This window comes from Diaporthe amygdali (assembly GCF_026229845.1).
Source record: "Diaporthe amygdali strain CAA958 chromosome Unknown NODE_52_length_282706_cov_64_790073, whole genome shotgun sequence".
NCBI classification, from domain to species: domain Eukaryota; kingdom Fungi; phylum Ascomycota; class Sordariomycetes; order Diaporthales; family Diaporthaceae; genus Diaporthe; species Diaporthe amygdali.
In genome coordinates this window covers 103,023-125,021 of record NW_026517072.1, presented here as the reverse complement: position 1 = coordinate 125,021, position 21,999 = coordinate 103,023, and the positions used below count along the sequence as shown (strand labels likewise).

The following is a 21,999-nucleotide window of genomic DNA, read 5'->3' as shown; positions in this document are numbered from 1 at the left end:
GTTTCGTGATATCGAACGAAGACCACAACTACGCTCTGAAGCAGCTCAATGGAGGTTACCTCAAGCATCCTAAGCATGGAACAACCGCTTCTCAACTGGTGATACATTGATGTAAGGTGACAGTGGCACAAGAAGATGAAAAATCGACTGTGGCTGGCGGACTATCCGGTATCAGTCAGTCCAGCAGCAAAATGCCCCATGCAGGGTTCCGTATTCATCGTGTGTTGTGAAACACAAACACGGTCAAATGGGTTCAAGATAAATCCAGTGGATTAAAATACATGGATAGGCTAGTGCTACACTGTTGATCCCAATTACCGAATGAAGCAAACCTGTACGCGCAACGTGAGAATAGCCGCGTGTGACATCCAGTCATTCCACCCGCCGGAGTCCCGTACCGGTATTGCGTGACAGAACAAGCAGGTTCAGTGGCGATATGTACGTAGCCACTGATGGGAGTCCCTGGATGGTGAAGGGAAGGAGAGGTGGTTTAAGAGGAGGGCAAACAGAACAGTCTACGTCCTTCAAATTTTACTAGCTCCATCTTCCTCTAAACCCCCCCCCCCCCCCGAGCTAACTTTTCAAAGAGGCTGATTATGAAATGATCCTCAAGAACCTTCATCACTCTTTGCTATGACTTGCTTCGGTCTTCTTTTTAGCGCTGTGGCGGTTGCCCCCTATTCTTCGGCACAAAAGCCTGCCATGCGCACATTAGCCACTGACTCACCGCTTCACATTAGCGAGGAAGCACTTTCGTGGACGAATTCTTCAATTTTTGAGAATTCAGCCTCTGTACCGGCGAAAAGAGCCAATATTGCTCCAACTTGGCTCTGCGGATACGTTTCCGGTAAGTCCCTTCACGAAGCAGTGCGTAACCAAAGGTGTCGATTTCGTGAATTTAATTACAGTCAGATCAGCCTCTCCAGTAGAGTGTAGTAATACTATGCAAACTTGCCTCAACAGCGGATCGTGGCGGGGCTGCAGTATGGTTATTCGTGGTTTTACAACCGTCTCGGTGCCCACCAAATGCTACGACAATGGATCCCCAGAGTGCAGTACTACTACTGAAGGTGGTCAGAACCTGTGTTGGTAAGTTTGGAAGCGAAATCTGCGGTTTTCGCCATTCTAATCTATGCTCATAGCGATTCTTATGACCCAACCTGCTTCACTGCTTTCTATTCGACTACCACTTCAGAGACGTTCACATACTTTACTTGCTCGGATAACATAGCATTTTCGAATCCTGCAACAATGTGTGAGCATGATGACTGTGGTTCGGTAACAATCACTGTCTCATCAATAGCAGCGACTACCAAGTTAGACACCACAACGATAACGGGCAGCGCAGGGACCAGCAGCGCCGTGAGTTCAACATCCGTTGGAGTGGCGGCCTCTAATGAACCGAGCAGTCCCGATACTGCAAAAGGTACGACACGAAAATGAGCTGATGCGCATCACGGATTCACAATCCTTCAAGCTAAAATGCACGATTCACAGGTTTAACATCTCCCACTGCGAAAGCCACAACGGCACAGCCGCCCTCCAGTGTTCCCGTCGGCGCGATAGTCGGAGGCTCTCTGGGCGGCCTGGCTATTACTGCTGCAGTCGCTGTAGCATTAGTGTGGATATTATGTGTGACACGTGAGGGTGGCCGATTTCATAAGAGCCGCCCTGTTGAAGCGAATGTTGATGATACCAACGCTGGTGGTGGCGCGGCCCAACCTGGAGAGATTGGATGCAAGCCCGAATTGTCTGCCACATCACCAGCTACCGTCCCCAGATTGATGTCATTACCGTCATTCCAGCAAGGACCACATCTGGGGAGAGGAAATGATTCTGCACTAAGACCAGAATTGCCAACAGGATAGATTGAATGGGGAAAAGTGGTTGTGGTTGACATCGCTCATCACATTAAAAATCCGAATAAGCTCACTTGTACATGTGACAATAGATGCCTTCGATATTACATGCACTGCTTGACTCCACTGCATTCGAAAAGGTGTTTTTGGTGGGCTTACCTTTATGTGGTATCCTAATTAGCTGTCACGCCGGACCTTTCTCGACATGTGGACGAAGTATCTAAGGATGGTGTCCGGTCCTGAGCTGTCTAGTGATCTGTACTGAATGCTGCTTCAGCCATTAGTTGCGATGGCAGGCATAGAACCGGCCTGTACTTGGGACAATGTTGAGTAGCTATTTGGTTGTATCTGGCTAGTCGGTGGGTTTACAAATTATAATACAGCCCTCTGGCTCAACGCCTGCCATTTTCCTCATTCATGATGCCTTCCTCGCCCCCGGTCCGGGCAGGGCCTTGCGAGCTCGCCTCGCTCTTTTCCTTCGAAGCCGCCTTGCCGATGATCCCCGTGCCACGAAAAGCCACCGCAACCACAACCAAATTGGTCGCACCTAATGCGAAGTCGAACCACTGCGCAGCCTGCAAGCCCTTGAGAGTTGGCTGATCCCAAGTCTTCATCGAGCCCGAATCTTCAACGCTCGTGCCCCTGGCATCTGCCATGACGGATGTCTGAATCGCCGTCGCTATGGCCAAGCCAATGGCTCGTCCGAACTGACCGACCGCATTCACAAGCGCACCACCCATCGCCTGGTCGGCTTGGGGCAGAGAGTGTGATGTGAACAGCGTCATGCATGGCCAGGTTATGTCAGCTCCAAGAACGCTGAGCACCATGGCTGGTAAGCCGTATGCAAAATAAGTTGTGGTGGGCGGTATGGGTACGGCGAAAAGCAGGCAAGCGACGGCCATGCAGAGGTTGCCGAACATAAGAAGCATGTGCGTAGGTATGATCGCGATGAGTCTTGCGGTGATGGCTGCCGTAAGTGTACCAACAACGCCGGTGGGGATGTATCGTAATGTCGTCTGGATGGGGCTCAGGCCCTGAAAGTCCTGGAAATAATAGGTGGTGTAGATAAGGAAGCAGTTGAAGCCAGAAAAGAAGAGGGCCATTATGACCATGGCAGTGCTGAAACGCGCGCTCTTGAAGATAGAGACCTTCATAAGAGGGGCCTGTTTCCCTGTTCTCTCAAGATGGCGCTGCCAGAAGACGAACGCAGTGATGATGATGACGGATACCACGATGAGGACAGACACCCAGGGGGTCTTCCAACCAACAACATTTCCCTCGGTAAGTGCAAAAAGCAGCACCATCAAACCGACTGTAATCAATACAGCGCCGACCCAGTCGACTGTTGCCTTAACCTTGACACCTTGAGCGTGCAGTGTGGTTGGTGGAGGGGGGATGACAAAGTATCCTGCGACTGTAACCAGCCCAGCGAGGATAGCCAGAGCCCAGAACACCCAGGACCAATGCGCATAACTAGCAATCAGTCCACCCAAGAGATTCCCAAAAATACTTCCAAGCGGGGCACCAGCAGCATACATAGAGAAAGCATAGTTCTTGGCCTTGCCTGGCGGGAAAGTGGTCCCAAGGATCCCAAGGGCGGTTGGCACATTGGCGGCAGCACCGATGCCCTGAAACCCGCGGAATAAGTCAAATGCGATCTCGCTTGGTATGACAGGATTGACGGCCAGGGTGATAGCCACCCAGCCGGAGCCCAGCACAAAAATCTTGCGCTTGCCATAGAGGTCAGCTATTCGACCCCAGAGGAGCAGGAAGCAGCCGAAGGCGAGCGAATAAGCAGAAACGATCCATTGCTGGCGCGAGTCCGGGATACCGATTTCGCGGCCGATGGTAGGCAGGACGATCACGACAGCCTGGCCGGAGAGGGTCTACAGCGGTAGTCAGTTGAAATTGTTTGATTTTCTCACAGCATGAGGCTTGGGAATATTAGTGAGGGTGAGCTTGCATTCAAGAAACTGGCACCGGTGACGGTGGCGACCAAAGCAATTGCCCTTGCTTTTGATATTGGACCCCTTGAGGACTGTGAAAAAGTTCTTCGAATTCGGTTTTGATCACGGCTCTCGTTCTGTTGTTCCTCTTCATCTACCGAGACATCTACCTCTGCGGTGGCAGAGTCATCCGAAGTCGGCTGTTCTTGTGCCGAGCCGAGTCCCGTTTTCTCGATGTCGCCCTCACTCGTGGCCCCTGGTCTCGACATACTGGATAGAGGCCAATAGTAAAGTGGCCGCGGTCTCAACTCCAAGGTCGAGATCTACCAAAGGGCCCCTGGGCAGAAATTTTGCTTAGGAGATGAGCCTGGGAAATATTCAGATGTGACCGTTTTTTCTTCTCCTTACCCCAGACTGCTTGCATACCCTCTTCGATGGTTGGATCGTCTCAGGACCCACTCCGCTTTTCCATAACGACCCTTAGCTCGGCTCCGGGAATGCAGCCGAGCAGCGATGCCGCTGACTCAACAATTAATAGGATGGCGTCATAAGCATTGAGGTTTGCCCGGCATCTATTTGACATGAGATACTTATCTTATGGCAGTTGTTCTTTCGTGGGATTGCCCTCAAATTTGTGCAAATTGGTGTCAGGCATCTTGTCATTGCTAACAGGCTGGGAGATCCAGAGATAATTGACCTCATCTGAACCATGCCGCTCAAGTCCGTGCTGAATAGACAAACGTGCGGTATTCCACTTGTCGCTGACCGCTCTACCGGGAAAAGGGCATCGTCCATGCACTTGTGCAAGCGACTGGTGTGTCCTTTGTGAAGAAATCGCCCCCACCCACAATGCAACCTGTCGACCGCTGCGGCAGCGAGAATGCTTACATAGGACACTGCCTAGTGTTACAGCACCACCCCATCCAACCACGATGTTCACCCACTCCCAATGTGATTGGCAATCCAAGCAACACAAACATCCATATGGCTCCCTCCAGGTGCGCAAAATAAGGTAATCTCGGAGAATATTCGATAGCGAAGCCGTTGCCTACGTCGATGTCATAGAGTCTAGAAGGCCAATAGATTCGAGGCAATCTGCCAGGCATGTAAGCCGCTATGCAACATTGCACCCTGCAAAAACGCATCCTGATAACATTAGTGCAAATCCGCAGAAGAGGGGCTAGGTTCGAAGCTTTGGATCAGTCTGATGGGCGGGCGCGTCCCTGGTCGGGACCTGCATTTAAAAGCACATTACTGGACTCTTTGCAACTGATCGAGAATGTTGCACCGAGTCGGTATCACTCGTTCCTAAGCCTCCTGGTTCAACTGGTCATCGTACCTCCCGCTGGCATCATGCAGCTTTACGGCAGCATCGTCATCCTCGTCGGTTGCACTCTAGCTGTCGCGCAAATTCAGACATATACCCCAGAGGAGACAGTCATCAACTCAGGTCGTCCCACCTTCTACGACCTCACTCCATCCATTCCAGGTAAAATTGCGTTAGAAGAACATGTTGGAAATTCTCTCTTCTCGGGAACATTCACCACCCCTTTTGTCAACTACACCAACGAGGTGAATTTCGACATTCCCGAGTATGTCTCCGACGTTCTGGCGCGCATCACCAACATTGATTCCCGCGTTGCGGCTATGGATGCCGCAAACATTACCAAGACCATTCTTCTATATGGCGCACCGGGGATTCAGGGCGTATTCAATACTACGTTTGCCATTGAGGCAGCCAAGTTTGTCAACGACGAGATCGCGCGGGTTTACTCTCGGGGCAATTACAGCGACCGGTTCGACTTCTGGTGCAGTAACGCTCTCCAGGACCCGCCCAGCGCCGCGGCAGAGTTGGAACGATGTGTCAAGGAGCTGGGCGGCGTAGGGAGCTTCGTGGGCGGATACACAAATAATGGCTCAGCAGACAGTGTTATATACTTGGACCATCCTATCAACCGAGTCTTCTTGGAGAAGGTCGTCGAGTTGGATGTGCCTATCTACCTGCACCCTCGAACACCTCCACCAGGGCAGCAATTGGTATACGAAGGCTACAACTTTCTAGCAGGATCAGCCTGGGGGTTCTCCTCGGAGACAGCAGCCCATGCACTACGGCTCATGGTCAGCGGAGTATTCGACGACTTCCCCTCATTAAAAATCATACTCGGCCACTGCGGCGAGGGCCTGCCGTTCTTCCTGCCTCGAATCAATCAACGAATCAGGCACTTCACCCACTATTGGAAAGGGAAGCAAACACCTCAATACTACTGGGAAAACAATTTTTATGTGACGACTTCAGGCGTGCAGGACTCGGGAACACTAATGGACACCTTGAAGTGGACAGGCGAGGATCGGGTCATGTTCAGTGTGGACTATCCATTCGAGGACGATACGGAGATTGCAACTTGGTTTGACCGGCTGGAGATGAACACTCATACCAAGAAGAAGTTGGCATACGAAAATGTGAGGAGGCTTTTGAAATTGAGCAATTAAATTAACTAGTCATCTATAAGAGATAGACACTTAAGCCTCAACTATCCTTGTATGCAAACTATAACTGCTTAGTCTTGCACTCCTGGCCCAAAAGGAGCATCTGATGTTGGAGACTTCAGACGAGTTATCGGAAAAACCACCCCATGCTACTGCCGAAGGCTCCGGCTAGCCTAAGTCTGAAGCACGAGGGACAAGTTCCTCCTCCGTTGAGGTACTGGTTGCTAACGTAGGAGCAGTAGCCGAAGCGGCTGAAGTAGCCGCACTTCTGCCTATGCGCGAAGCTTGCATGGCCGCAGTTGCGGTATTGGTAGTACCAATCGGTGCACATATTGAGTTAGTAAGCAGGGCCGTGGCCGAGGATGTTCTTAATTTGTTTTGGCTGTATTTGATGGACGTGTGGTTTTGCCTCTCATGTAATTAGTGAGATGTATGCTGTTAGATATTGTGTTGGTGCGTTCGAATTCTTGACCATTTCGATCGAATCGCCGAAATAGAATTATTTTTATATCAGTTCGAATACTGAGTCGCTCTTCGATCTTGATGAACTCACTCTCATCAAATGCACCTGCATGTTGGTGACTGACTGGATAGGAAGTGCCATTATTTCTGTGACTACTACACTGCAGTGACAGAATTTCGAAAATAATGGAGCGGAAAGGTACGATGCACGAAGCCAATAGTGCTTCAGTGATTGCCATAACTATACTTCATCAGCACGTTGTCTGGATACTCACTTCTTTCACTCAGTCACAGTGGCTTGGGTGACTTACAGGGCCGGACGTATCGGCTAATTGCAGTCATTGCATCCTCAGTTCTTCAAGGCTTGAGCCAATTCTGATACTTGAAGTAGCTTCTCGGTGGTGCCGCCTTTCTCCACTCCAAAGGGGTTTTAGTATACTGAGAAAGACTTGAGAACATTCTCCTCGAGTCTTTGCTATTTTAACGATTGAGACTAGAGATCCACTCTTCCTAAAATCTTAATCAAATGTCCAATTCGGCTCCACACAAAACAAAAGTCATCATACAGATACAGCAAAACAGTGACGGCCGAGCTCCAAAGCGGTGCTGAGCCACACACTGCATAGGTATCTTGTATCATTGCGTCGTCAACTGAGCGTGGGGACAATCGAGACCTTGGTCTTTGAGTCTTGTTGAGTGCAGAGTCTTGTAGCGTGCTTTTTTGAGGGGTGTACCATATCCAATGTTGATTTGCTGATCAGTCAAATCCAAAAGAGGTTCAAAACAACACTCCACGCCAACAGTAAAACATAAGTAGCATGCAAGATGTTGCCCAGGTGGCTTAGGAAGAGGCTCGCTCCCTCAATATGACTAATGGTTGGGTTCCAAAAACTTCTATGAAGGGCGTCTCCGAATTGTTGTTCGGACGGAAATATTCCACATTGACGTCGATTGATGCTCATGCCAAAATCAGTGACGGGGGTGTAGCAGGAAGAAGCAACACCCGTCTGCAGAAGTCACCAGCGGCCCCCGATGGCTGCGCTACAAATCGCGCAAAGCCTAGGCTCTCACTTCTCAGCTGTCACAATGGAAATGACAAGCATTGGAAGATCAGTGACCTGCGGGGTAAAGGGCCAGTCGAATCGACGATTGAGCGGGTCATTAGGTTCTCTAAGTCCAAATCAAGTATCCCCACCAGGGGGCCAGACGCCTCTCGGCGAGGCATTGTCCCCTGGAAAAGTGTGTTGTCAATACTAGTACGAGGTGAGGGGCTTGGCCCTGAGAGAGGAATGTCCTTTGCTTTTCGCTTTTGACAACGTGATTCGAGGGCAAACACTAATTGAAGAGGGCCAAGCCAGATGCATGAGGAATGAGGAATGAGCCCGGTCCAAAGGAAAGCCCATCCCCAATCTACCACTGTACTTACGTATCGCGGAGCCTTGACGAGGGACTGGAAATCACTGAATAGCGATGGCTTCCCAGAGACAATTGTACTTTTCGAAAAAGACTGGCCTCATTGTTTGGTAAAAAAAAAAAAGAAGGAAAAAAAGACCTTCAACCACGTGCATCAAATGGGGCCCGCCTTTGCCAATGGCTTCATTCTGATCAGTCTTACTTTCGATTAATAGAATGCTGTTGCAGTGTGCGATAAACCGACGGCCTTATCTTGTATCAAACGGCAAGCTGAGCCTCACTCACCCCGCAGATTATGTAGACCTGAGGGATTTACCCGCTGCAATTAGTGGGGACACAATGGAGTGCGATGCGATACTGTGTACTTCAACGCAACTCAACTCGCTTTGTTGCGTCAGCGGGCAGTTGCCCAGCTGGTACTTTGTTGAGCTGATGCCGTTCGTAAATGACGCTCAGTCAGCTGTTAATTATAGCAGAGGTTGCAATGAGTACCCAGGTATGTCAACATGGAATCAAGCCACCGCGAAAGCGTGAGAGCCCGGTAGAGTTTGTGAGGATGCTGAAGCTGCAATCATAATCGATAACCGACCGACCTGAGGCGAATATGGTAGTCATCTAACTAGTGCCTTAGTGTGGTGTCTACCTATGAACCACCGGAGGCTCGTTGGGGCTGAAAGACTTGGTACCTACATAGCGCCATCATAGTACAGCACCAGACCAGGGAGGCTGTGCTTTGTCTATGTAATCGTGTCACACGACCAGGAGAGACGCCCACAGACTGCATCCACATTGATAATACTTTCAGATCATTGCATCTTGAGCCAACGAAAATGTTGATGTACGTAGTAGAACAGAGTGACAGTCGGACTGTGAAGTCATCCGAGCCCGCCTCAACTCAGCTCACCTCACACGAGAGAAGCGCAGGGGACCCCTGGACATTACGACAAGGCCCAGAACGGAATTGGGTAATGAAGAGACAATTCGGACAGAGTGCACGAATCGAAGTCCATAGGTTCTGAAACCTGACGCGGGTCCATGGGATGCTCAGAATTGATTGAGATCAGCGTGGACTGAGTAGCACAGTCCATACGCGTACATTTTTGGCTCATGTCACTGCCTGCGCTTTATTCTCTCATCACCGGATTAAGGACTTGTCCACGTTCTTGGTTGTATGTACTCTGTGTCGTTGGTTTTACGCCTATCCAAATGCTCGGATGTAGATGCTTAATAGGTACTAGACCGGATCAACCTCGGCCGAGTCCACCAGTGGAAAAATGATTGAAACAAAAAGGGAAAAATTGAGGAGAAAATTGATACGTGACAACCTGCTGGTTAGCGCGTTCCTTGTGGTACGGACACGTGTGTGGACAAGGCTTTCGGGGGCTCTGTGCCTGCATAAGACACGAACCTAGTGCATTGGTCACGGAGTGCGCGAGTGACCACCCTCCCCCGTCCATTTGTACGTACTCGAAATAGCTGAACGACAGGGTCTATTCCTGATAAACTTTGCCGTCCGCAGCCCACATTGCCGTAATTATCATCACGCCGGGCACGCCGCATTTTTGACGTCAGAATGGGCCATGGAATGTGGACCTTGAGTTTCAAACCCCACGGGGCATCGATGCAATGCTCCACAGTGCTGCGGCTATCTTATCAATTCTGAACAAGCCTGGCCCTGGGCTAACAGGCCCAGGAGGAGATAAATCGGGAGCAACCGTCAAAGCGCCGGGAAATGGCCGAGGTTAATGCAGCCTTACACTACATGTAGCCTTTTCTACATCCATTGTACGTCAGACGTACAGACAGGGCAACTTAAGCTGAAGTGGATCCAAACACGGACAGGCATGGCTCTGTGTATCCGCAGTCCGTCCAGGGATATCTCTGGCCGGCGTGGCTTCAACGGTCATGGGGCGACGCCGGCTCACAATTAAAGACGAGACTCCCCCAGACTTTTTGCTGTACAAACGTGGATTGAATTCGCCGTCACGCATCCGCTCTACATCCTACATGTACCTTAACAAACCTTTCCAATATGTCTGAGAAGAAGGACCTCGCAAGAACACCTTCGGACACCTCCTGTGAGGCCGGCCAAATATACGGAGTCCAGACGAACCCTCACGATGCTGTATTTGGTGAGGTCTCGGAAGATGGCCCCAATTACAGAAGTGTATGTGTTCCGACGTGGGTTTCTCGCTGTCCAAAACTGACATTTACTAGCTAGGATGGATGGGTACGGCTGCCCTCATGATGAAAACTCAAATCGGTCTCGGCGTCATGTCCATCCCTACGGTCTTCGACACATTAGGTATAATCCCGGGTATCATCTGCCTGATCGTGATAGGCATGATCACCACCTGGTCCGGTTACATAGTCGGAGTCTTCAAGCGCCGCCATCCCGAGGTATATGGTATCGATGATGCTGGAGGTTTGATGTTTGGTCGTATTGGACGTGAATTCTTCGGCGCCGCATTCTGCCTCTGTACGTGAATACCCTTCCAGTAGGAGTCGTCCTTGTAAGATCTCGTACTTACAGTCTCTAGATTGGATATTCGTAGCCGGCTCCGGTATGCTCAGCGTCTCCATCGGTTTGAATGCAGTCTCGACCCACGCAACATGCACCGCCGTCTTCGTGGTTGTCGCCGCCATCGTAGGGTTTTTATTCGCCAGTATCCGAACCCTCGGCAAAATCAGCTGGCTTGCCTGGGTCGGCGTGGGAACTATCATCACTTCGAGTGCGTCATGTCCTAGATCTACTGCCCCAAACCTGGTCTAATAACCCTTCCAGTCTTTATCCTCACCGTGGCCGTTGGCGTTCAAGAGCGACCCGCTGCCGCTCCCAAAGAGGGTGTGTGGGTCTCTGACTTCAAACTCACCAACACCCCAGACTTTGCCGGCGCCATCTCTGCCGTGTCTTCCCTAGTCTTCGCCTTCGCCGGGACACCAGCATTTTTCAACATCCAGGCAGAGATGCGTGATTCTCGCCTCTACACTCGATCACTTCTCGTATGCCAAAGCGTCGTGGCTGTTATTTACGTCGCAATCGGTACGGTTGTCTACTACTACTGCGGATCCTACGTCGCCTCGCCTGCCCTGGGCTCCGCTGGCTCTACCATGAAGAAGGTCTGCTATGGGCTTGCCCTTCCAGGCTTATTTGTCACAACCATTCTCGTCACTCATGTAAGTGTCCTTGATCTATCCATCTAACACGGTTGATTAACAGTCCCATAGCTACCAGCAAAGTATATCTTCATCCGGGCCCTTCGTGGAAGCAAGCATCTGAACTCGAACACCGTGGTTCATTGGGGAACATGGATTGGATGCACCTCTGGTGTGACCATTGTGGCTTACATTATCGCGAGTGGAATTCCCGTGTTTGACGGCCTTGTCTCGTTGATTGGGGCCCTCCTAGGCACCCTCATGTCATTCCAGCCGTACGGGTGTATGTGGCTGTATGATAACTGGTCCCAAGGAAAGATCGAACGGACAAAGAAGTGGATTTTGATGGTTTTGTTCAGCGGATTTGTGGTGGTATCGGGAACGTTCCTGATGATCGCTGGCACATATGGGTCGGCTGTAGGCATTGTTAACACCTACAAGGAGTCAGGTGGATCAGCCGCTTGGTCATGCGCTGATAACTCCAACTCAACATAGACAGGAGAAAATTATAAAGTGCTAGATGAGTTTTCATACAACGTTCCCGACATGCCTTGAGTAGGCGCACATCCCGAACTTTTTATTCACATGCTTTATTGCAATGATGGAGAACGGAGCCGGAAAAGAGCACATGATCTTCAATAGGCTATGGAAATCCAAAGTCTGATCGTCTTTTCGGTGTCTAAAGCCATGTATTTATGACTTCCCAAGATGTGACTTCGCACACTACCCTTTTGATACAGTTTTGTCGAAACCCCCATCAAAGGCAAGTACGTCTCCATGGATCTACCCAGTGCAGCAGGGGCCCTATCTCTTGGACTTGTGCCAAACGAAGTTTCTCATAGTATCATGTTGCTCGATTTGCGTTGGGCGGTAGTCGGTCAAACTTTGCCCTCAAGATATGCAAAGATCTCATTAGATCGGTATTGACCGACATCAAGGCCCAAATTATTGTCCTGATTGATTCCCAGATGGGTGAAGGCATCTGGTTGCTCTGTTGTAAGCTCGCGATGTCATGCGGATTGAGGAGTCGGGTTTGCCAGCAGTTGGACTTACCCGTCTTGTAGCAAATCTGTCTCTGACGAACGAGACCCAGTTTCTTAAGGCGCATTAGGACTCTGGCAACGTCGTCCTTGTCATTGAAATCACGCGTGTAGACACACACCAAACGATGCCGGTCAGGCACCTCGCGCGGTGAGATCTTGGCAGCAATGCCTAATTCGCCGTTGGCGGTAGCATGGGCGACCTTTGCCCAGACGTCGTTGCAGTGTTCCGGCGAAGGGAAGATGACCCACTGATGTACGTCAATAAACCTGTTTAAAAAGGATCGTGGCGCTGTGAGCGCACACGCTCACCTTGCCCTCCGTCACGCTTAGTTGACTCGCCAACTCCAGGACTTCGTCAGTGAATCTCCTGCTCTCCACCCTGATCTTGGCCGAGATTCTTCCAGTCTTGGTTCGATTCTTCTCGACAAAGTCTCTGTACACGTCGAGTCTCTTCTGGGCACGAGCGCTGAAAACATTTGTTGCCTCGTGCCGACCAACAGTGTCACCATCTCCTTGGACGGGATATATGCGGTCAGACGGAACGAAAGGGTTCCAGATATAGATCCATGGGCAATTGAGCGTGACCCTTGTGGTCGCTGGTGGTAGACGAGCTAGAAACTGATCGACCGTCTCAGTGAGCTGTCGTGCGCTGGCAACACCATCGTAGCCGTTATGGATTGCATGTGCGATGTCCGTAGCGTCGTTGTCGGGAGCATGGCCATGTCGACTCCAATACTCGTTGACGTCGAAGTTATTCATTCTATCGTGTAGATGTGCTACATCTTCCTTGCTTCCTAGCGAGAGCCATCTACTCAGCATCATCAAGACGAAAACAGCCAGGAAGCGATATGGAAGCGATATGAAGGTATCCATGGGATGTGGAGATTGTCAGCACCTACCGTAAAAATCGGAATCCGAACCTGATGCTGGCGCCATAGCTTCAGCGGATAATTTCTGGATGCGATGGGAGTGGTGCTAGGATTGTTGATGATGGATGCGAAAATGTGAAAAGGATGGAAAGCAAACAAGGTCTATTTGTGCTGCATACGCAAGATTTCGTGCTTTTATGAATAGTTGAGCTCCGTAAGGTGGACTTGCCGTATCGCGCCGTCTGAGCCATGTGCTTGTGGCACCACATTTAAGCAAAGCCAAATATCTGAGATTTTAATTGTCCAATACAAGCCTAAGAACAAGGCCAAACAAGTCCCTTTTTCGCAACAGAACGATGGTTAGGGACCCTGCACGACTGCAACAAACAGTGATCACGGATGTAAGGAAGGGCTGTCAAGTCTAAATGGATGCACAGTATATTGAGAGCAGGGGAAATGCCTGCAAAGTTCTTCGCTGGGACCGAAAGGCGAGTTTGAAGTGAATATACCAAGAAGAATCTCCAGGAGCTGAGAACCATGCGATGAACTCTTGCTGCTCAACCAAAATTGAAACCTCTATTAGGTGCTGAAGCGTTTGATCGAACAGTTTGGGCGTGAGACACACAGGGAAAGACAGATTGACAGATAATTTCCAGCATTGCTTTCTATCATTTTCCGAATATCGGATGACGTTGTTGTTCAGACCACAGTGACCTGCTGCGTTTGAAAGCAGAGAGGATTGGATAAAAGACAAAGCACACTCAAACACATGCTATGCTGTATGTTTCTGTCCTGAAAAGTTCAGCCAACTGTTTGTCACTCCAATCGAGTACAGTAGATACATGGAAATACATGCAGGTCGCCTAAGACAGTGAACCCTTGTTCAATAGGAAAGTTGAAAGGGAATCGCTTCGTAGGCTTGGACGAGGCACTCGGCTTGACCTGGATCGATGAGCGGGGATGCTGAGCTAACAGGATCATGTCAGCTCAGTGTGGCTTCAGGTTAGGCAGGTATCAGGCATGGATTGTTACCAACAATGTTACGTAACTGCTCGTGCCCGTGTCCAACGTCACCTCGGAGCAGCCAGAACACCAGTGGCCCCCAACTGCTTGGTTCCCAGCATCAGAGAACACCGGCTGCGTGCCCATCTACACCGCGTTGCGAGTGTGACATGGGATGCTCATCCTATAATAGAAAGATACGAAATGGCTTGTTCAATCGCTTCCCGCTCGAAGGAACCCCTGAAGCCCGCGGGTAAACGCCTCTTCCCCTTCGCAGGTGCCGTTTGCGAGATCATCCATTGCTGACTCTGCGAAAGATATGACTTGAATCGATTGACGTCCCCACTGCTCCGACTCCCCTACGAACTGCGGCTTCAAATATACGAGCTTGTCCTCGGAGACCGACAGATTCACATCTTCTTCGTGCCATGGCAGCACAAGCAGCGAATCAAGAACGGGCAGCCGTACACAGAAACCATCAAAGGTGGCTTCCGCTACGAGGTGCTTCAGAAGAGAGAAGATCCCTGGAAGACGGACCGAAAGAGCCTACGAAAGCTGGCCTCACCCTCTCCTGAGGCACAGATCACCCTCCTGTCCGGTGTCTGTCGCCAGCTGTACCACGAGACGGCGCTGCTGCCACAGCAGATGAACACATGGTCCTTTGAGACAGCGCATGCCATGGAGCGGTACATATTGAAAGAGAATAGGATGCCGCTCATGCAGCGACGGGCCGTCCAGACGCTGTACTGCAAGGAGAGGCTGCCCAAGGTGCTGGAGAAGAAGTTTGGCGGCCTGAAGGCCATCATCTGGAAAGACGGCAAGAAATTGCGGTGGCAGGACTTATCGCTATTCCCGGAAGTAGGCTGGAAGGATCGTCAAGAGCTTCGGGATCGTTCATGGCGGTGGTGAATGCCAGCAGTGCTGGCATGCATCGGCAGAATATAAACACACTTGGGGCCCCTGTGACCAGGGCCTTGCTGCCTCACGAACGCTTGGATCTCTCCATTCAGGTCGAAACTGGCCCAAAGCAAGAAAGCGGTTGACCGAAACCATCTGCTGCTGACATCCCTTTAGTTGTATCAAACTTCCTAAGCATGTCTTGTCGAACGCTCAGTAGCAAGGGGGCCTGGATACTCAAATAGCTTGACTGTCAACATAGAAGTCTCAGAAAATCTGACTCTGTCTTAATGAAAAACCTGTATGTGTTGCGGTATATTATTCTGTCAATTTCAGACGCAGCTACAGTCTATGGCCGGTCTCGTCGAAGAAGCCCTCAGCATTACCCCGGTCAGCCGCCGTCTTCCGCGCCGTCTTTTAGGTAGCTGATATGGACTGCTTTTAGTGGCATCGTAATTTCTACGCCGTCATGTATGTCAGCTCCCAAATCCTTGTCGTGTGGGTTATCATGCCATTTGTTAAGCAACCCGCCGTCTTGAGCCGTGGCAGGCAGCTTGGCTGTGCAGGAGCCAGTCACGCTCTTAAGACGAGCTCCGAGACATGGTGTTCAGAGAAGCCTCGCGGCACTATCGAATTCATGCCCTTCACATGCGATGCCAGGTTCGTAGCTGCCCCGGAATTCCCTCAAACGAATTAAATGCGTGAAGTCTGGAATAGACCGATTACACCAGATAACAGGGAATGATGATATACAATCTCTGCAGAACCACAATAGCCACTAGGCTTATCACAGAAATCCTTCACATTCTGAAGTGCTGCCATTCCGGCTGGCATGTCGGCTTGTGAACCAAAGAATTTGCCCAGAGTATCTATTTTTATTTTTATTCCATCCAGCCCAACGACAGTTTCAGGCAACCAATCCAATATATCTAGCTACCCTGCCAGGCCAACCTTCCAAAGGATGGTGTATATAAACCACACCCAGGCTCCACGTCAGCGGCTGCGGCTTTCAGATGGATGGAAGTCTTCCATCTACTCGAGTATCTGGTGACCAAGGCAGATGAGTCCGGTGATTCGTTCTAGTGCGCATGTGTAGATTTGAACGTATGTCACGGAAAACAGCAATGGCACCGCCGGGGCTCTGTCTGCACTTGTCCCATCTTATATTGATGAGGTGCCACTACAACACCTGGGGTTAGATGTAAGTTTTGACTCAATTCGGAAACAAATGTCCTTGAAGCCAAGTAAAGGAATGCAGCAAGGATCTAGGTACCGTTAGCACTGAGATAGCCGAGGGCCGAATAAGGTTTCGGTAGGCGCACAGCAGAGTAGTGCGGCTGAATGGGAAGACTAGCGGTATGTACACACGCGTTCGAATATACACAGGACAGCCCGTGTAATTTCAGGAACAAGTAATTGGACAAAGGGGGTTTATTAACATACCTACCCAAATCGACCGTAGTCCTCTTCCATGCCTGTCAGGGTTTAACCCAGCAGCCAGCAGCCAGTCGCCAGCCAACCCCACATCTCCTCGTTTTCTCTGTAGCTGAATCACTGCCGGAAGGATCAACTCCACAGTCTGAATCAAGCACATCTCAGACACATGACGAGCTTGTGCCGCCAAGAGCTGAGACACTGGAAGCATGGGCACATTGAGCGAACAGGCTAGACCACCCGCCTGCCAGGCCTGTCTGTTTGTTTATTTGCTATATGAACATGGTCTGTATACAGCATTAAGCACGACAGGGCGCCGAAGCCACGGTGACCTGGCTAGCGTGAGGGAATCAGGGAATCTCCAGCAGGGAGCAGGGGGCCGGAGGGGGGATTGACAGCTTCTCTGGGTCTTGATTTGAGATTTGAGCAGGTGTTGATCCGAATTTTGGCTTGGGGGGGCCCTCTAAGGTCATTACTGTCTCGGTCCTAAACCGACCGTCTGGGTCTGGCTCTCTCGGGTCTAGCCACCGTTCCCACCCCGTTCAGCCCATCCAGCCATTTCAGCCCGTCTGATTTGCTCCGGCCTGGCTGTGTGTGCGTGTGTGTTTTCCAAGGTGTATGGCGCTTGGTGCGGTGGATCGACCACCGCTGCGACCACCGACGTCACTCTGGGCGCCTCACAATCTTTGCCCGGAATTCGATCTGTGCCTCTCACCTACCCATTCCACCGCTCACTCACCGAACCCACCACACCACCCCGATTTTCTCCCTCCATTCTTCAAGAGAGCACCTAAGCAGACGGGAGAGGAGGGGCGTGCTGCATGGTATGCATGAGCATGCGTCTGCTGACAAAATACCGTGCCAGCTAATCTATCTAGCCTTGGATGTGAATCTGAATCTGCACCTGAATCCGGCCCAGACTCCTCTTCCCGGTCCTGGCCCAACTCTTGGTCCCGGTCCCGATCCCGATCCCGTGTGCAAAGGAGGCCCGACGCTGTCTCTTCTAGGAGACAGCGGGCGAGCGTCCTCTGTCTGTCCCGGGCCTCCTATCTCATGGATGCAGCCAGCAGGAGCAGAGCTAGCAGCAACGTTGGTGTTGATGCCGTCCGGGAGGACCAGATGGACGGGCTCGATGCCTTGGGCATCAGAGAGGTCCTCGACGCCGACTCGCGCCCAACCTTCATCATCGACCTGGACCCCGACCAGCCCTCGCGCAGTGTCAGCACATGCATCGACCCAGTCTTCTGCAACGCTGCCCTGCGCTCGCACGACCGCCTGCTTGACGCCGTGCTGGGGCGCGAAACCACTGGCATCGCGACCTCCGCCGATGTCGATGCCAATGCCGATGTCGACGCCGCAGACTTGGCCTCACCCGTCCTCGACCCAACCCAGCAGGGCCCGGATCCAGGTGGGAGCCGCTCGCTGGCCCCCACCCATGAGGCCTTCAAGCTGTGGGTGACCGGCGTCACAACTCATGATGACTCCAAGGACGTCTTCCCGCTATCCTTCATGTACAATGAAATGCTATGGACAGGGTCTACCGTGCGGAAACGTTGGCGCATCATCAGTGGGAACCGGCTCTGGCAAGCCGACGTTCCTGTCGTTGACCTGGCATCTGGCGCACCCCTCGAGGTTGCCACCGGCGGCTCGAAAGCAAGCCAGGCCACCAAGAGGAGCCCCGCGACTCCTGGCGCTAGCTACGAGTCTGTTGTCCACACATCCGGCGTGCCCAATGTAGTATCATCATCATCGCCCTCTGGGCCTCTGACCTCTTCTGACCCAGTGTTTTACCCAAGGACATCCGCTAATGGATCGGTCCTCACTGGCGTCTCAAACAAGAACATAGCCATCGACCTCGCCGCCTTGCCCGAGAGGGCCACCATCGACTGGACGGTGCCTAACCCAGAAGGCCAGATATCCCAGCACCTTCAGTATGTTCGTGCAGTCGACTGGGGTGCCACATCCCTGGGCCCTATGGCTTCTTGGTCGGCAGAGTTCCGCCAGATCGCCAATCTCGTCATGACCAATCCTCACCCTGCCGCACTCTTCTGGGGCAGTAAATTGACTGTCATCTACAATGAGGCTTACGCCAACGAGGTCGCTGGTAACAAACACGTATGTATCATCCAGTGTTGCTGATGATGCCAATCTCTGATCCACTAGCAGCCGACTCTCATGGGGACCGAATTTGCCGATTTCTTCGCCGAGATCTGGGATTACTGTGGCCCTCTCTTCGAGGAGAGTGGCCGAACCGGAATCAGTGTCCGTAGGGACAACGACCCCATCTCCATCTACCGACATGGAATGCTGGAGGAAACTTACTACTCATGGACCTACGTCCCCATCTACTCGTCCTCGAATAGGGAGCTCCTTGGATTTTACAACGGGCCTTTCCAGACCACCAACCTTGTGCTGAACCAACGCAGGATGCAGACGGTGAATAAGATCGGCGAGCGGACTGGATATGCAAAGACCATCAAGCAGTTCTGGAAATTTGTGCTGGAAGGGCTCGAGGATAACCCATGGGACGTTCCTTTTGCCCTCCTCTACTCGGTCGGCGAGGACAATGACGACGAGCACTCTTCTACCGCCTCCGAACTGTCCATTTCGCTCAAGTCATGCCACTTTGAAGGGGCTCTCGGCGTGCCTGACGGTCACATCGCAGCACCCCAGCAGCTCGACTTGCGGCGCAGTCTTGAGGGCTTTGTGCCGTCGTTCCGGGAGGCGATGCGGACTAGGGAGCCGACTCTTTTACGTGTCCGCGACGGCACTCTGCCCGAGGCCCTGCTTGAAGGTATCGAGTGGCGAGGGTTCGGGGACCCATGTAAAGAAGCCATCATTTTCCCAGTGCGTCCCACCAACGCAGACAATGTCCTTGCATTTCTCGTTCTGGGCGTCAACCCACGCAGGCCGTACGACCATGAGTATAAATCTTTCGCAACCATGTTCAACCGACAACTCGCGACCTCGCTGGCCTCGACCATCCTGTTCGAGGAGGAGACACGCCGCAGCAGAGACGCCGTCGAAGCCGCGCAGCTAGAGCGGGTCAGACTGACGCAGCAATTAGACTTACAGGCCAGTAGACTACGTCGTATGACTGAGTTGTCGCCTCTAGGCATGTTTTTGATATCTCCAGAGGGCGTCCTTCGGGAAGCAAATGACAGGTTCTTCGAAATGACGGGTCACACCAGAGACTCACAGTATGAGATGTCGTGGATGGATTTTATTATGCCCAGCAGCACACGAACCATGGAGGATGGCTGGCACCGACTCGTGAATGAGCATCGCCCGTGGTCAGGGGAGCTGCAACTCAAGATACGTATAGCCAGACCCATCAACCTTCATGGAGAGGCAATCGATTACTGGTGCATGTTTACTGCACAACCCGAGATCGCATCAGACGGGTCCTTACGTTCCGTGATGGGATCAATCACCGACATATCCCACATGAAATGGGCACAAGGCTTACAAGAGCACCAGCTTCGCGAGGCCGAAGAGACTCGCAGGCAGCAGAACGAGTTCATTGACATCACCTCGCACGAAATGAGGAATCCCTTGAGCGCTATATTGCAGTGTGCCGACGACATCACCGCAGCTCTGAGCGAGTGCCGCAAGGATCCCACGAGCTTGTCAAATGACGTACTCGAGGCATGTTTGGAGTCAGCGCAGACAATCTCCCTATGTGTCCAGCACCAAAAGTCCATCGTGGACGACATTCTTACCATCTCCAAGCTCGACTCCAATCTCCTCCTCATCACCCCGGTAGTCACCCAGCCGAAGCAGATTCTGAGCCGTGCAATCAAAATGTTTGAATCCGAGCTGCAGGCAAAGGAGATCAAGGCCAACCTCGAGACCCACCCGTCCTACGACGAGCTCGGCGTGGACTGGGTGACGGTTGACCCGAGTCGAGTGCTACAGATTCTCATCAACCTATTGACCAATGCGATCAAATTCACAGCTCCATCCAAAACACGCATTCTCACCGTTGCCGTTGGCGCTTCTCTGGAACCGCCGGCCTTAGCCAACATACCAGGCTTCCAATACGTTCCGGTCAACACTAAAACCAATGTCGCAGCATCTGAAGACTGGGGTAAGGGACAGCTTCTTTACGTCAGATTCAAGGTGCAGGACACAGGCTGCGGCCTCACTGCGGAGGAGAAGCAAATGCTTTTCCAGCGGTTCAAGCAGGCGTCTCCTCGGACCCATGCACAATACGGAGGCAGCGGCCTGGGACTTTTCATCTCGAAGCGCCTATCCGAGCTTCATGGTGGTCAAATTGGTGTGTCGTCCAGTGCCGGCACCGGAAGTCTCTTCAGCTTCTACGTCCAAGCGAGGAGGGCAGAACCGCCCAGTGAGGCGCTGGAGCAGAGGCTTCCCATAGAGCACCACATGAGTGGTGACACAACCCTGCGCCAGCAGCTCGCGCCTCAACGCCAGGATCTAGCATCAACCGGCAGCCCGGCTGCTAGTCTAGTAGCAACAAAGGCGAGGCGGACGATAGACCCCAAGACGGTCCACATCCTCGTCGTGGAGGACAACTTGATTAACCAGCGTGTGCTGGCCAACCAGCTCAAGAAGATCGGCTGCACGGTCAACCTCGCCAACGACGGCGTTGAAGCGCTAGAATTCCTCTCTACAACAAATTTTTATAAGACAGATACAGGGACAGGCAGCGTGCCTCTAGATGTAGTATTGATGGATTTAGAAATGCCACGCATGGACGGTACGTGACTCCATATCCCAATCCAACCCCCCCCCCCCCCCAGCCCCGGGCCCCTGTTGGGGCGCGGAAAAGAAAAAAAGCAGAGCCTACTGCCGGCATATACATATGTCAGCAGGCCCTTGTTCAATTCTCCAGCTGACATCCGCACCCTCAATGACAGGCCTCACATGCGTAAGAGAGATCCGCAAGAAAGAAGTGCAAGGCGAAGTTACGAAGCATGTGCCAGTGATCGCCGTCACGGCCAACGTCCGGGACCAGCAGGTGGCGACGGCCAAGGAGAGCGGCATGGACGATGTGCTGTCTAAACCATTCAGGATACCGGACCTGCTGAAGAAGGTCGAGGGCCTGTTGCTGGCCGATCCCGATCAAGGAGCGGTACATATCCGGTGATGTGCTCTCATCGAGCCTCGCGGGTACGCAGATAATCCAATCTGTGGTCCTGATGCTAGTAAAGGGTATTCTGGAGACATAAATGATGGGAGGGTTGGATAGTTACATTCAGGTTTGGACAAGGGGCATGGAGGCGCCCACTGTCCTCCACCTTCGTCGAAACAGGGACGAGGTGCAATGGTTTGGACAAAGTTTATTTCTTAGTTAGTACGTGCCATAATGCGTGCCATGATATATCAATACCCATTTGATTATTGATTAATACAGATGCCGGTTTGCAGGTTTGGTCCGAGTACATAAGTACTTAAGTAGATAATT

General features: G+C 51.8%; 7 protein-coding genes across 7 annotated transcripts; 5 read left to right on the top strand and 2 right to left on the bottom strand.

Moving 5' to 3' along the window:
* Positions 1-985: 985 nt before the first annotated feature.
* Positions 986-1,868, top strand: J7T55_011057 (uncharacterized protein; the record flags this gene model as incomplete). Its single annotated transcript, XM_053135171.1, has 4 exons — positions 986-1,089; positions 1,143-1,255; positions 1,307-1,426; positions 1,498-1,868. 4 exons carry the CDS (start codon positions 986-988, stop codon positions 1,866-1,868), a joined length of 708 nt encoding a protein of 235 aa, XP_052987125.1.
* A 383-nt stretch (positions 1,869-2,251) lies between these two features.
* J7T55_011056 (uncharacterized protein) lies at positions 2,252-4,074 on the bottom strand (the record flags this gene model as incomplete). Its single annotated transcript, XM_053135169.1, has 2 exons — positions 2,252-3,745; positions 3,976-4,074. 2 exons carry the CDS (start codon positions 4,072-4,074, stop codon positions 2,252-2,254), a joined length of 1,593 nt encoding a protein of 530 aa, XP_052987124.1.
* Positions 4,075-5,158: 1,084 nt separating this feature from the next.
* On the top strand, positions 5,159-6,295 carry J7T55_011055 (uncharacterized protein; the record flags this gene model as incomplete). The annotated part of the gene is made up of 1 exon (XM_053135168.1): positions 5,159-6,295. One exon carries the CDS (start codon positions 5,159-5,161, stop codon positions 6,293-6,295), a length of 1,137 nt encoding a protein of 378 aa, XP_052987123.1.
* A 3,904-nt stretch (positions 6,296-10,199) lies between these two features.
* J7T55_011054 (uncharacterized protein) lies at positions 10,200-11,818 on the top strand (the record flags this gene model as incomplete). The annotated part of the gene is made up of 5 exons (XM_053135167.1): positions 10,200-10,334; positions 10,385-10,646; positions 10,708-10,899; positions 10,953-11,344; positions 11,396-11,818. The coding sequence occupies 5 exons, from the start codon at positions 10,200-10,202 to the stop codon at positions 11,816-11,818; spliced, it is 1,404 nt and encodes a 467-aa protein (XP_052987122.1).
* A 383-nt stretch (positions 11,819-12,201) lies between these two features.
* On the bottom strand, positions 12,202-13,239 carry J7T55_011053 (uncharacterized protein; the record flags this gene model as incomplete). The annotated part of the gene is made up of 3 exons (XM_053135166.1): positions 12,202-12,314; positions 12,377-12,614; positions 12,676-13,239. The coding sequence occupies 3 exons, from the start codon at positions 13,237-13,239 to the stop codon at positions 12,202-12,204; spliced, it is 915 nt and encodes a 304-aa protein (XP_052987121.1).
* Positions 13,240-14,004: 765 nt separating this feature from the next.
* Positions 14,005-15,146, top strand: J7T55_011052 (uncharacterized protein; the record flags this gene model as incomplete). The annotated part of the gene is made up of 3 exons (XM_053135165.1): positions 14,005-14,014; positions 14,222-14,237; positions 14,555-15,146. The coding sequence occupies 3 exons, from the start codon at positions 14,005-14,007 to the stop codon at positions 15,144-15,146; spliced, it is 618 nt and encodes a 205-aa protein (XP_052987120.1).
* Positions 15,147-17,621: 2,475 nt separating this feature from the next.
* Positions 17,622-21,681, top strand: J7T55_011051 (uncharacterized protein; the record flags this gene model as incomplete). The annotated part of the gene is made up of 3 exons (XM_053135164.1): positions 17,622-18,683; positions 18,732-21,291; positions 21,452-21,681. The coding sequence occupies 3 exons, from the start codon at positions 17,622-17,624 to the stop codon at positions 21,679-21,681; spliced, it is 3,852 nt and encodes a 1,283-aa protein (XP_052987119.1).
* Positions 21,682-21,999: the final 318 nt, after the last annotated feature.